This window comes from Eulemur rufifrons, chromosome 18, assembly GCF_041146395.1.
Source record: "Eulemur rufifrons isolate Redbay chromosome 18, OSU_ERuf_1, whole genome shotgun sequence".
NCBI lineage: Eukaryota > Metazoa > Chordata > Mammalia > Primates > Lemuridae > Eulemur > Eulemur rufifrons.
The window spans coordinates 33,431,269-33,446,013 of record NC_091000.1 but is presented as its reverse complement, the minus strand read 5'-3'; the positions used below and the strand labels follow the sequence as shown (position 1 = coordinate 33,446,013).

At 37.4% G+C, this 14,745-nt stretch overlaps 1 protein-coding gene across 2 annotated transcripts in view; it reads right to left on the bottom strand.

Annotated features, from left to right (window-relative positions):
- The window catches only part of EDNRA (endothelin receptor type A), a 48,596-nt gene that overhangs the window by 19,410 nt on the left and 14,441 nt on the right, over positions 1–14,745 (bottom strand). Inside the window, exon 2 of one of the 2 annotated variants that reach the window (XM_069493184.1) lies at positions 446–573. The exons of the other annotated variant lie outside the window; for it this stretch is intronic. Coding sequence (XP_069349285.1) covers positions 446–573 — 128 coding nt within the window. The remainder of the gene's footprint in view (positions 1–445; positions 574–14,745) is intronic. 2 annotated transcript variants of the gene reach the window in all.

Here is a 14,745-nt window from a genome sequence, read left to right as displayed (position 1 = left end):
TTCAAAGAAGCAAGGAGAAGAACCTAACACTATTGTGTACTTACCACTCAGCTCAAGTAACCAAACATTACAAATATAATTGAACTGCATCTTCATATTTCTCATGATAAATTTACCATTCGAAGTACAGGATTTGCATGTTCCTGGATCTCCTTTTCATAAAGTTTATACCATGTAATATGTTCGTTTTTTTTCTGTGTTGCCATAAGGGTGCCATATGGATATTGGCAAAATGCTCGAGGTACATATTGCCTAAGCCAAAGACGGCCAATAATCAGCAAATGTGTAAGGCAATTCTAAACAGTAAAGGCAAGATCATTCATGTTTTAATTCATTTGGAACTAATTAACAACTGTCCTGGGCACCAACTCTCTCGACTTTAATTCTTTTTGAGAAAATACTTTTCTAAATCCAACACAAGAACAAAGGGCAAGAATCATGTTACCTGTCAACGCTAAGAGCGCAGAGATTGAGGACGGTGATCCCCACGGAAGACTTCTGCAAAAAGGGGAACAGCTTGCAAAGAACTACGCCAAAGTCATTGTGTTCAAAAGGCCAGCGCCCAGCCAGCAGCTGAAAAAAGGAGACATGGTGGTAAGTAATAGCAGGGCTGGCATGGAACACATGGGCACTTACAATTCTGGTTATGCAGCCCAACTTCCAAATGTATTCATCGTGCTTTCCAGTTAGCGTGTTAGCAACAGAGTATTACTATTGTTATTTTTCCTTTCATATTTTAAAGCCCCAGCAATTTTTGGTTTGGAAAGACGTGGAAATTATAATAATATAATTATTACTATATTATACAGTAATATTATATTAATATAGTTTATTACAATCTGATATATTTAATGCATATGTTAAATATTAAATGTGTTATATATTAGGTATATTATATAGTATATATGTAATATTTACAGATTATATATTATACTCTGTTGTTATAATTGAAAGACAGAAGAGACGAACCTTTGCTCTTACATGAAGCAGTCATGCTGCCTACTTTTCAAAGAGCAGCAAAAGTTTGGGGTTTGGGTGACAGCTCAGTCCAGAAGCAGGCAGTGGTCTCTTAGCAACCCTTAGTAAACCATGAGTAAAGCAATCATTTCAACTAGTGGCACTGGAAGATTATATTATCCTCTGACAAGCAGCCAAAATGATGAATGAGAGGTTATGGACAATACTGGAAAAATGACATGGTGTAGGATGCTCTGATCTTGCCAGCCGGTTTAACACCTAAAATCACTTGAACTTACCTTTTCTTCTGTGGTTAAGAGGCTGGCTCTGCTGCAGGAGACGTGACATAGTGGTTTTTCTCTATTTAGTCTCAAGCTTCCCTTTATCATACAGAACAATTTGGTTACAGTGATCTGTTAGTAGCGTCTGCAGAAAAATCTGCTCTTCCATGTTGACAATTTAAAATCTTGGTTCCAAGGCAAGGGTGGAACCCTCTAGTGGCTGTGCTAAGCAGAGCAGGAACATAATAGCTAACAGTCCCTGGGGAGTCACTGATATTTGTCTAATTAGGTATGATACTAGGAGCATGGGCTTAAATAATAGTTCAGCTACCTAAAATGGGGAAGGAAGTCCCTGCTGAATATATGATTCTTTTTCAAGAGTAAAAATGATATTGATTTCTTTTCTAATTTTTGCTTATTGACTCCAAATTTAAACTCACTCCACTCCATAGGAAACAGTAGGTAACCTTTTAACTTGACAAACTTGCTTTTTTGCCATAGTAACTCTACGCTGAGCTTTGACTTTCTGTTCCACTATTTCTAAAAGATTATGTGAAGTTTAACTTCATGGTCAGTGTGGTCATTAACATGAAAGAGGTTTCCCATTGAAAGAGGTTGGGAAACCAGTACCCCACAGATACAAAGTCAGAGTGTATGCATTTTGAAAATTTAGTGACAGGGAAATCTATCATTCTGTGATTATGGCTAAGACCTTATATGACTTAATTTCAGAAGTTTTCCTTTTGCTAGTTTTTAAACTTACTTCCCTTTATTATAGTTTTCTAAAAGGTCCTTTCCCTTCAATCCAGTCCTGCCTCCGGGCTTTTCTTCATCTCTCTATCACCTGTCTCGATCAGTGTCTTCTCAAAATGTCCACGTAAACTTTGTCCAAGGACAACCACAGAGCTCTGCACACAAACACTGCCCTAACCTCTGACTGTTTTCATGAAGCTAACAAATTAATTTTACCATTGCTGATTGCTGTTTATTAATGCTTGGTGCAAGTGAAGACACAAGACACTATTATTTCTGAGATGAATCACCCCTATAAAGATAAGAAAACCTGAAAACTACTTTTCATAGAATGAGAATTTAGTATTCTGGCCCAGAATTGTAATTCTTCACTAAAGGACCACAGATATGTAATTAAAATATGTAGGAACTGTTACAGGATATACTTTGGAATAGCTGAGCTGTTTGCTCATTCCTGGAGATTTAAGAGAATCCTGAAGTCCACATGTATGCATTTCCCGACACACATCCAAAAATGAGAGAAATGAAAAAGATTTTTCTTGCTTAATAAGGGAGACTCTGAAATCCTGTGAAGGTGTGAGTGACAAGTGCTAAGAGAGAGCCCACAACTAGACAAGGATTCTTTCAGATTCTTCCAATCTCAATTGAATTTTACGCATTTCCTGAAGCTTTTAACTAGGATTAGGTTAGCAGGAGGCGTAAAGGAGGGATGGAAAGGGAAGACATCATGGTAGCAGTGGGCAGCAAAAAAATCATGGAATTGTCTGTCTTTGAGACAAACAGGTGTGGTGGTGGTGGTGTTATTTTCCTTTTTCCTAGAAGTGAGCATTGCTTCTTCATGAGAATTATAGACAAAGGGGACGGGGAAAAAAAATCATTGGAGGAAACGTTTAGGTATAATCACAGGATAGAATTTCCTAATTTATAGCTACCTCATTTTGAAAGGATGTGTGGACAGTAACTGTTCCAATGCTGCCAGAAGGAAGCCCCTGCCTGTAGGCAACTTTGCCCCTCTTTTTCCTCTCTGCCTCTCTGGTTAAATGTGGCTTCCTCAGAAAGGCCCTCATTAACTCCCCAACCTCAAGTAGGACCTGCTTGTTAATCTCTTTCAGAGAACCAGTGTTGGGGCAATCTTACATTCAAAGTCTCCTTTCAGCTCACTCAGTTTGAGCAATAAAACATAAGCCAAGGAAGGCAGCACTATGGAGGCAAACGGTGGAGCTCACCTGTTTTTCTCTCCTTTACAAGATGCATTTTGGAGCTTTTGAAAGACCACTGGGAATGCATCTTTTCTGTTATTTATTAGTGCTTAGAATTAAAAATGTAATACCCAAAATGGTAAAAATTAAGCTGTATAAAAATTTATATAATGAAAAATAAGTCTCTCTTTTAATCAAGGCCCCTAAACTCCTTGCCCAAAGGGTAACCACTGTTAATTGCTAAGTGTGTTTGCTTCCAGAAAACTTCTTATGTACATAAAAGCATATGCCCTTTTTTAAACAAGGGGGAACATGTGGGAATAATACCTTTTAGCAATCTATTAGTGTTATGATCTTTTTTTTTTTAAGAGCAATTTTCTGGAAAGCAATTCTATTCCCTAAATAAAAAGTTATGACTTTTAAGAGCATGTTGCTGAAACAATTTAGACTAGGAGAGGAATAAATAAATAACTGTTTAGGATAATATCTAGACCATGGCAAGAGAACGAGTTGATTTCACTAATGTTAACAAGTTACTATAAAGTTAGTGAAAAAAAAAACCAGACTAGTCTGACAAACTAAGCCACATTGGTTCAAAGTGTTCATTTGGCACTTTGGAGCAGTCATAGCTTATTTTTTTTTTTTGTCACAAAAGGGTCTATGCTATGTAATCCTCATATTTATAACTTCTGAGGGCATTACACAGTACCTGGAACATAGCAGGTGTTGAATTAATGGATGACTCCAGCTCATTAAATTAGGGCAATATTTTCATATTTTGAAATGAAATACTACCAATTTTGTTCAGAAAACATATTCATCTTCTACTTTATTGTCTATTTAAAGTTGCTTATCAGTGTTCCAAAGTGGCATTCCCACTCTATATTGAAACAACGCACCTGCCATCTGGCTGTTTAAGTGGGAGAATACGGTTCTGTTCAAGAGTCCAGGTGGAAGAGGGGCTGCCACTAGCTATTTGCTTAGAGACATCTCACTTGGGCTGTGATGAGACTGCCCAGCTTCATAAGAGCCACAAAGCAGGAACTGAGAGACAATGCACATCTGGTGGCCTAAATGCACATCCTGTTCCCCCCTTCCCAAGCAGATCACAGATGAACACCGCAGAAAGAATCAGAGGCCAGGCCTGGGGACTCACGCCTGTAATCCCAGCACTCTGGGAAATCGAGGTGGGAGGATTGCTTCAGCTTATAAGTTCAAGACCAGAGCTAGAACCTTTCTCTACTAAAAATAGAAAAAAATTAGCCAGGCATGGTGACGCGCACCTGTATTCGCAGCTAGTCGGGGTGCTGAGGCAGGAGGATTGTTTATGTCCAGGAGTCTGAAGTTGCAATGAGCTATAATGACACCGCTGCACTCTACCTGGGGTGACAGAGTGAACCTCTGTCTCGAAAAAAAAAAAGAAAGAAAGAAAGAAGAAACATCACTGAGACAACAGGAGGCAATCTGCTGACCATGGATTTTACTGGATATTGCCTTTGTTCTAGCTGAGGGTTTTTTTTCTACAGCTGAAATATAGAGTCCCTGATCCCTGTCTGAAAATGAAAGTGCTCTTCAATGACACAAATTAACACAGAAATTCTGCATTTGTGTGGCTGATTTGGATGGTGTCAAAATCAGCACCATAAAATTGACAGGCTGCACTTTTTAACCTGCCAGAAACAGAGTTAGGCAAGAACTTGTCCTATATGATACACTGATAAGCACCTGTTTTTAGAATGGCTAGATCCAAATGCAGGCTCTATGTCCACCACTATATTTAGTACAATGCATTATCTCCCTTGGTTGGGACCTCTTAGATATGGGGAACATATCTGTTTATGTCAGCTTTTTGGAACATACTTGACAACCAGAAAGTAAGCAAAAATGTAAAGAGCCAAATAGTTGATGTGACATTTATTTCCTAAAGTCTGTGTACTTTAGTCATCGGCAAAATGCTCGAATCTTTGCCACAGGGTAATTTTTTTCTTACTTTACACCCAATGCTATAAAGCTCAGCTTTTATCGTTCTTTAACCCATTGTACATCCAAAGCTGCTCATTAATAGGAACTCTCCAGAGTCATAGTTCTCAGTCTTAGCTGGATATTAGAATTATTTAGGGAGCTCTTAAAAATCTCAGTGCCTGGGCCATGACCCTAGAGCAGTAGTTACCGACCATGGCTAATTTTGCTCCCCAGGAAACACCTGGCAATGTCTGAGATCTTTTTGGTTATTACATCTGGTCGTGGGTGTGCTATTGGCATCTAGGGGTAGAGGCTTGAGATGCTGCTAAACATTTTGCAATGTACAAGACAGACCCCTCAACAAATAATGAGGGGGATGAGCCCAAAATGTTGCTAGTGCTGAGGTTGAAAAACCCTGTCCCAGACCAATTAAATCAGAATCTTTGGAGATAGGACACAAACATCAGTAGTCATTAAAGTTCCCCAGGTGGTTCTAGTCATTAAAGTTCCCCAGGTGGTTCCAATGTACGGCCAACATTGCGAATCATTGCTTTGGGGCAGCTGTTCTCAAGATTTAACAGCATCAGAATCACCTGGAAGGCTCACTGAATTACAGGCTGCAAGGGTGGGCGGGAGCTTTCCAAGAGTTTCCGATTCAGTATGTCTGGGATGGAGCCTGAGAATTTGCATTTCAGCAAGTTCCCAGGTGGTGCTGCTGCTTCTGGTTTACCAACCGCACTCTGAGGACCGCTGTTCTTGGAGTACCATGATCAGCAAAAATGACAGCTGACGGGCAGATAGTATAGGAGGAGCAGAAGAAAGTAGACAGTATAGTCACAGGAAATAAAACAATGTAATAGTTTGGGGCCATGTAACCTGCCTCCCATTACCCTCTCATTGCAGTAGGCCCGAGACATCAGTGCACAGAGGTACAGTACAATAGCAGGTGCTGTAATGTCCCAGGCCTCACTGGCTTAGCACGACAAAATAAGTCTGTTCTTATCCTATATTCAACTTGGGTTGTAAACTTATGAGACTTAGGGCTGGGTGCTATGGCTCATGCCTGGAATCCCAGCGCTTTGGGAGGCCAAGGCAGGAGGATCCCTTGAGGCTGGAAGTTGGCGTTTACAGTAAGCTATGATTGTGCCACTGGACTCCAGCCTGGACGACAGAGTGAGGCTCTGCCTCTTAAAACAAACAAAACAAAACAAAACCCCCAACTTCTAAGACTTAGGTTCCACTACAAGATTGACCTGCTGCTAACTGTGACCTTGGGTAAACCAGTTACGCACAGTAAGTCTCCATTTCTGTGTTTGTTAAATCGGGGTGGTTCTCATGACTGTCACAATGGTATTAATATGATGACCATTTGGGAGGCTCAAATGGGACAATGCACATGGGAGAATTCTGCAAACTGAATGTACACCACACAAATGTTATTTTCAATTGCTAAATAATTTGTAATCATAAACTAAAATGTAACACGCATAACAACAAAAAAAGTATAATACAAATGAATTTACCCTTCTTTATCCCTTCCAGATGTTAATATCCCTTGCTACTTAATCCTGTTACTTGGACATCATTTTTGTTATTGTCATGGCATCTTAAAACGGAACAAATAAAACTAGTGGCACAGTTTTCTTTGTGCTATTATAATTTTCCTTCCACCCCATTCAGGGAGGCTGAGGGATTCTCCTCCCCCAACAACTCGCTCTCCCGGTCTTAGACAGGAATGAGGGATTTACGAGTACAGTCTGTAATAGCTGAAAACCTCAAAGTACATAAAATGTTCCCTTCCCCTCAACATGAATTATTGTAGGGTCACTTGGAACTGGACGTGACTGACCAGGTATCAGTCTTCAAACAGTGAGGTCCTGAGGTTTTTCTTTCTTTCTGGGCAAGAGCCTGGGATGCAGAATTTGGTACGAAGTTGAATCAGTAGTAAACAAAAACGTCTTCCAACAGGACAGACTGAGATGATTATGAAGTCTGTGATGGCCAGGCCAGGCCTTTAATGAGAATGTGCTCTCTGGCTATTGCAAATCTCAGATCAGATACTATAAAATAAATACATCACTTTGCATGACTGAGAATGGATTTTGCTCTTCCGTTATGCTTTAATTGCTTTAGGATCAAAGCAGCGCTTTCATACAAATGTAATAAAATCTCCCCTATCCATACACTTTCTTCTCGGACAGCCTCTTCTCATCTCCTGACCAGTCCAAGAATTTGGAGTGTGTGACAAATGCCGAGCAGAACAGCAACTCCATAAATGGTCTTGATTCCAGCCCTGGGTGCCCTGAGCTGGGGGTATGGAGAAGCCCTCCTTTTAATTAAAGCAAGTGGCCTGGCATCGTAGATCATAGCGTGGGCCCTAAAGCTGGACTCCTTAGGGCGGACTGAGTCCAAGCTCTGCCATCTTCCTGACCCTGTGACCCTGGCAGGTTGGTTAACCTCTCCACCCCTCAATTTCCTCCTCTATAAAATGAAGACAGTTCTGGTAACTACCTTGGAGGATTACTGTGGGCCACAGAAGAGACAATCCATGTCAAGGGCGAGCAGAAGTAAGTATCTGGAAATGTGAGCCATAACTATTAATGGCCTATGGTGTGGTCACCTATGGTCCAGGTCACCAGGTGCAGCATGGTGGCAAGCTGCACGAGAACAAAAGATTGCTTCCCAAGCAACTCACTGCCTAGAAGAAGAACAGAAATAAAAACCCCTCAAGAAGCTCTAAGCAATCTTCCATGGGGGCTCAACAGAAGGCGACGGAGGTGTGGCCTAAACAGTAAAGAGAACAGGCTCGGGAACTGGGCTGCTTTGTCCCCTGGCATAGCTTAGACACGTTACCTGTTCCTCAATGAAGACTGTGGATAAAAAGAGTACCTATGCCGTATGTTTGATATGAGTATTAAATGAATTAATACATGCAAACTTGGAACAGGGCCTGGCCCATAGCAAATCATAAACATTAGTTTCTGTAAGATAGATTCCGAGGAACTGCTTCTTGTTAAGCCGCATTTAGATTGGAAGGCATAGAATTGTTGCTCCTTCTTCCTACCTACATCTTTCACTACTGAATATTCAGAGTCTCAATTTTTGCTGAGATATAACTTTTTAGAATCTGAAATACATAGATGTTAATAACAACCAGGTGGAGGAGGAAAAAAAAGGGGGGGGGGGAAATACTTTTTAAAGCCAGAGTTCCAGAGCCATGAAGGTTTTTTCCTTAGAGGAAAGATTGTTCACCCAAGATAGGGGCTTATCATCCCTTCTCATCTCAGTCACCTGAAGGCTGGGAATCAAAAGAAATATCTCTTTTTAATAACTCTGTTTGCTGTAAGGATACGAATCCAGAAGCAAGAGACTTGAGACTTCTACTTATTTTGCAAGCATACAACCGAAGGATCATTGGATGGAGAAGAATAAAACTTTAAAGAAGAAAAATTAGATGTCCTCAATTTTGAACTTGCAAGGTTAGCACTGACTGTATGTGTCAATACTCTAAGGGTTAATTCATAACAGAGAGAAGAGTCAGGCTGGAGAGAAAGAACCCTGGTTTTTCCTGAATGTTGAAAAGATTTCACACACAGGTCGCGAGGGGAGCCCTACATTCTGTCATAACAAAGAGCAAGAATAATTAATTATAGAAAATGGGTGCTCTGACCTGGACACACAGTAAGGCCTCAAACCTAATGGAGGAGTTTTATAGTCGATTTTAATCATCAGTTTCTGTGATAGAACATGCTAGTGCTTATTTAAAAGAAAGAAGCAGGCAAAAGAGAACAAAGCAGAGCAAAACAAGGCAAAACAGACTAGCAGGGATCCCTGCATGTAGATTTGGGGGGTTGTAGTCCCCCAAAATTTATCAGTGAGGATGGTGGTGATGAATAGGAAACAGGGAAAACCAATGGCATATTTGAAAGCATGCAGCTTATTTAATGATTACATGTATAAATTCCTAAGAACTTGAGCTAGTTCTTTATTGCAAAGTGTCACATGGTCACAATTATCCTGTATGTAGATGGAAAAATGAAGCAACAAAGATATGGTATGCAGCACCAAGAAAATGATACCATATGTATGTTTTGGGGAAAAAAATACAATTGATGCTGACATGTGATAGTAAATAACATTGAGATGATTTTGAATATTTAATCAGAAATTCATTAGATATAAAACTTTACAATTACTAATAGTGAGGCATAAAGTGAAATAGACAAACTCAAAATGGCTGAGTTAATAGTCTTATTATGAAACTTCACATAAGAATGACGTACATTTTAATAATTCACCCATGAAAGCTTTAGAAGGCTGGCTGTCTTCTAGCTAAATGCAATGTATGGTGTAGAGAGTATTTAAACCACAAATTCTATTTAGTGCAGAGAGGCGAGAAAGGAAAGTTAGAAATGCTGGCTTCTAGGTCTAGCCCTGTCAAAAATCTTTGAGCCTTGAGTCCCTCCTCTGCCAAATAAGAAATGCTGGGCTAGAATTAGATTCTCTCTAAATTCTCTGCCAGCTCTTAAATTGTATGATTATTTTAATAGTAGAACTCCAGTTTGTAACTGGTTTCTCTGAAACTATTAACAAATTCATCTTAAAATTCACATACAAATGTGAAGGATCTAGAATAGCCAAAACAATTTTGAATTTTTGCTCTTAAAAGCCACTTAAAAAATAAAAAAAGCCACTAAATGGGAAAAATATTTGCAAACATATATATATATATAATGAAGGACTTCTGTCTAGAATATATAAGAACTACAGTTAAAAAATAGAAATACAAACTGAATTAAAAATGTGCAAAGGAACTAAAGGTATTTCACCAAAGTGGATATACAAGTAGGTAAGACATGGAAAATGCTCAACGTTCTTAGTTATTAGAGAAATGCAGGTTAAAACCACAATAAGATACCACCGCACACCATTAGAATGGCTGTAATGAACAAGTCTGACAATAATAAGTGTTGGTGAGGATGTGGAGAAATCAAAACCCTCATATAATGCTAGTGGGAATGTAAAATGGCACAACCACTTTTTTGACATTGATATGCTCCACCAATATAATTCATATTTCCCCAGTTTTACATATATTCATTTGTGTGTATTTAGCTCTATACAATTGTATCACATGTGTAGGTTTTTGTATCTACCATCAGTCAAATACAGAACAGGTCCATAAATACAAGGATCCCTTATGACGTCCTCTTGTACCCACATTTCCCTTGTCTCCTCACCATGCCTAGCCCCTGACAACCATTAGTCTCTTATCCATTTCTATAACTCTGTCATTTCAAGACAGAGTTGATTCCATTTATATAACGTGGAATATAAATGGAATCATAACATGCAATTTTTTGAGATTAGCTTTTTTTGTTCAACATGATTTCCTTGAGATTAATCCAAGTTGTGTGTGTTGACAGCTTGTTCATTTTTATTGCCAATAGTACTCCCTGGTGTGGATGTACCGTGGTTTGTTTAACTGCTCACCTATTGAAGAACATCTGAGTTATTTCCAGAGTTTGCCTATTACAAATAAAGCTACTGTGAAGATTAATGTACAGGTTTTTGTGTGAACGTAATTTTTACTTCTCTAGGATAAATGCCCAAGAGTGCAATTGCTGGGTCTTATGGTAATTGCATGTTTAGTTTTATAAGAAACTGTCAAACTCTTTTCTAGAATGGCTGTACACTCCATTCCCACCAGCGATGTATGAGTGATCCAGTTTCTCCTCATCCTTGCCAGCATTAGGTGTTTTCACTATTTTTAAAATTTGAGCGATTCAGATACATGTATAGAGATATCTCCCTGTGGTTTTGACTTGCATTTCCCTAAGGTCAATGATACTGAACATCTTTTAATGTGTTTATTTGTCATCTGTATACCCTCTACAATAAAATCTCTATTTATGTCTTTTGTCCATTTTCTATTTGGATTCTTTTTTTTCTTTTCTACCATTGAGTTTTGAGAATTCTCTATATATTCTGGAATACTAACGCTTTGTTGGACATTTGGTTAGCAACTATTTTCTCCTAGTCTGTAGCTTGTATTTTCGTCCTCTTAACAGGGTCTTTTGCAGAGTAAAAGTTTTAATTTTGTTGAGGTCCAATTTGTCAATGTTTTCTTTTATGGATAATGCTTCATCAGTTTCCCTTAGGCTATCCTTGATGAAGCCATAAAATGATAAATTTTTAATGCATCTTGAGCTTGGGTACATGTCTTTTTAATATTCTGTGTGACAAAAGATTAGTGGTGATATTAAAGGATATGTTTTTTTGATATTATATAATGACAGAAGTCAACACGTAGAAGATCTGCATAAATCAGCAATTTCCTAATGACCAATGTCTGATGTTACAAAACCATGCACATGTATAAGATCTATGCAAAGTACAAGAGAGACCAACAGATATTAATAGTGTATGAACAGTTCATTAATATGGTTTCAGATTACACATCACATCACAACTAATCTTTAAGAAAATGCCACTGGGAAAGTTTTGATGTGGTATCAAAGAACATCCACAATTGTCTGAAAAGGCTATTAAAATTCTCCTCCTTTTTTTCAACTATGTATCTGTGTGAGACCACAGTTTTTTCATATACTTCAACCAAAACAACATAGTGCAACAGATTGAATGCAGATGATAATATTAGAATTTAGCTGTCTTCTATTAAGTCAGACTTTAAGGAGATTTGTAAAAATGTAAAATAATACCACTCTTCTCACTAAATAATTTTTTTGTTTTAGAAATGTAATTTTTTCATAAAAATATATTATTTATGTAACATTTAATGGGTTTATTTTCATGTGAATGGATATATATTTTATAAAAGTCTTAGTTTTAACTTGTAATATTACAAATATCAATAGTTAGAGTGCACATAACAGTTTTGGAGTCCTCAATAGTTTTTAAGACTACAAAGGGGTGCTGAGACCAAAAAGTTGGAGAAACACTGATCTAGATCAATACTCTAATTTTGGAGATAAGAAAACTCTGAGGGACAGAAATGTCATACAACTTATGCAGGGTCACATGGCTAGTCAGAAGCATCTTTATAATATTTTAAGTATTTTCTTTGCTGGTATAGTAAATTACAATCTATATTTCTCTTCACTTTAAACTTGTAGTAATCACTTCTTTGAAAGAGATGGTTGCAGTTTCTAACCTACACTAACTTTTGACATAATGATTCCTTTGGTTACAATATCTACAGTAAACAGCATAGTGGCAGACACTGGGATGGTTTAATATAGAGGCAGCTGAACATTTTGTTTCCATTAACACAGAGAAGTCCTACAGATGGGAATTACAGGGTTTTTTCCCGCCGTTTCCTGTTTCCTATTCTCTGTGGTCTGTGCTTTCCCTGGGAGCTATTCCTAGATGCTGCAAGGTCAGTAGGTTAGGATTCTTGTCACTTAACTTTGTTGACAAGACCTGGAACCAAGGTATTCATCCTATTGAGTGGATTATCTATTACATGCATCAATTAAGAATTGACTATTATTGTCAGCTAAAAAGGAAGAGTGTGTATGGGATGAACTTCAACAAAGTGAAGCCTAGTATCCACAAACATTTTGTATAAAATTGAATGTTTTTAAATGCCTGAAAAAAATACAATGTGTTTTACATTTCTCCCAAATTTTAAAATGACAATCCCCTTTCTTATTAAAATGAAAGCTCTCAAAACAAATTCAAGGCCAAACAAAAGAAAATTTAAAAAGATTATTTTATTTATTGGAAAGTCATTGTTTTCTTTAAAAAACTAAACCTATGAATTTAGGTGCAAAAGTTATTTTATATGTCACCTTCAGGCTGAATTTACACAACATCAAATTATAAACTATTTCAGTCTTTTCATATAAAATGTTTCAGCTATTAGATTACATAAATATTTTTGAAGAGACAACGGCCATTCTATCATCCCAGATATTTCCAAAAAAGCTACAGACATGCTATCACATGACATCAACACAGTTGTGACCATACAATTACCATTCAGGACTTCCATCTTAGTCCTTAACTACTGCCTGGCCAGTAGAAGGGCTGAATTTTTTACTGGCTTCTGGGTTTTTCATTTTGATCCATGTCAAAAAATGGAAGTGGAAACCGGATGGAAATTCATAAATTTGTCTGGGAAAAGTGTAATTCTTCAGTGTTCATGCACAGGTTTATCTTAGTTTCAAACTGAAACATCAGAAAGCTCTTCAAGTTAAAGATGAAAATAGTTTGGTTTCATTTTGTGTACTTTTATGATATAGAATAGACTGCAGAAAATTGCCAGTCTAATTAATCTTTAGAAATCCTTTTTAAAATTATTAACAATAATCTAATAATTAGGATTTGTGTATTTGACAATTTTCAGGTGAATGAATTCTGAAATAATTTAATGTATAGAATCCACTGACTTAGATTGTCTATTAGTGCCTCAGAGTCAGAAAATGTCTAATTTAATTCTCTGATATATTTTCTAAAATTAGTATTTATTTGATTTTGAGTAAAAATGTATATTTCTGAAAAAATAAATGACACATTAAATTATTGTTAGGCATTTGATTCAATGGCCCAATACATTTTCCAAAATTAGTTTCTTATTTATTTATTTTTTTACCATTTTTGTAAGTAATCTTGGTGGATAAGAAAAAAGAAACTTCCTCCCTGTTCTTTTCTACTTAAAGATAATCCAAAGGAAAGAAAAATACCTAATCAAAAAATATGTTTAAATGATGGGGATATAAGGACTCTTATACATTGCTGGTAGGAGTGCAACATAGTACAACTATTATGGCAGGCAATTTGGCAATATCTATCAAAGAAATGCGTACATTTAACCTTTGATGCAGGACTCCTATTTGTGGGAATTTCTCATATAGCTATAACAATGCATGTATTAATAAATATGACATACGCATACGTTTATAATTGCAGCATAGTCAGTAAAAACAAAAGATCAGAACAATGGATTATATAAGCTATGGCACTCACCCACAATGGCATACAATGAAATTGTAAAAAAGAATGAGGTAGCTTTTTATATATTGATATTCAAAGATTTCCAGGATATACTGTCAATTGAAAAGAACAAGGTGTAGAACGCTGTATAAGAAACAGGGGAGAGAATAAGAATACATATTTAGATTTTCTTATATGTGCATGAAGAAACACTGGAAAAATACAAAAGAATCCTGTAAAGGTGATTCCCTGTAGGGGGTGGGGTGCGGAAATTGGGTGGTCAGGGACTGGTCTAGAAGGAAGACTTCCCAATACTTTTTTCTATTTTCTTGATTTTTTAATACATATAAATGCATTCCCTATTCAAAAAATAAAAATTAGCATGTTCTCTAATTTATGGAATACCAAAGGGAAAATGTGTGAGAGCATAGCCACTGCTAGCATAGCAACCGCCCCTGCCCAGGCATGTGCCTGTCTTCAGCAGAGAACGGGTAGTCTGAACAGAAGGTGGGGATGTGCCAAGGATCCTAGAACCTAAAATGTGATCGAATGACAAATATTAAGCCCTAAGGCACTTACTTTTCTCCACTCAATCACTTATCCAAAGTTTCTGGCTAAGACACAACTTTATTAGA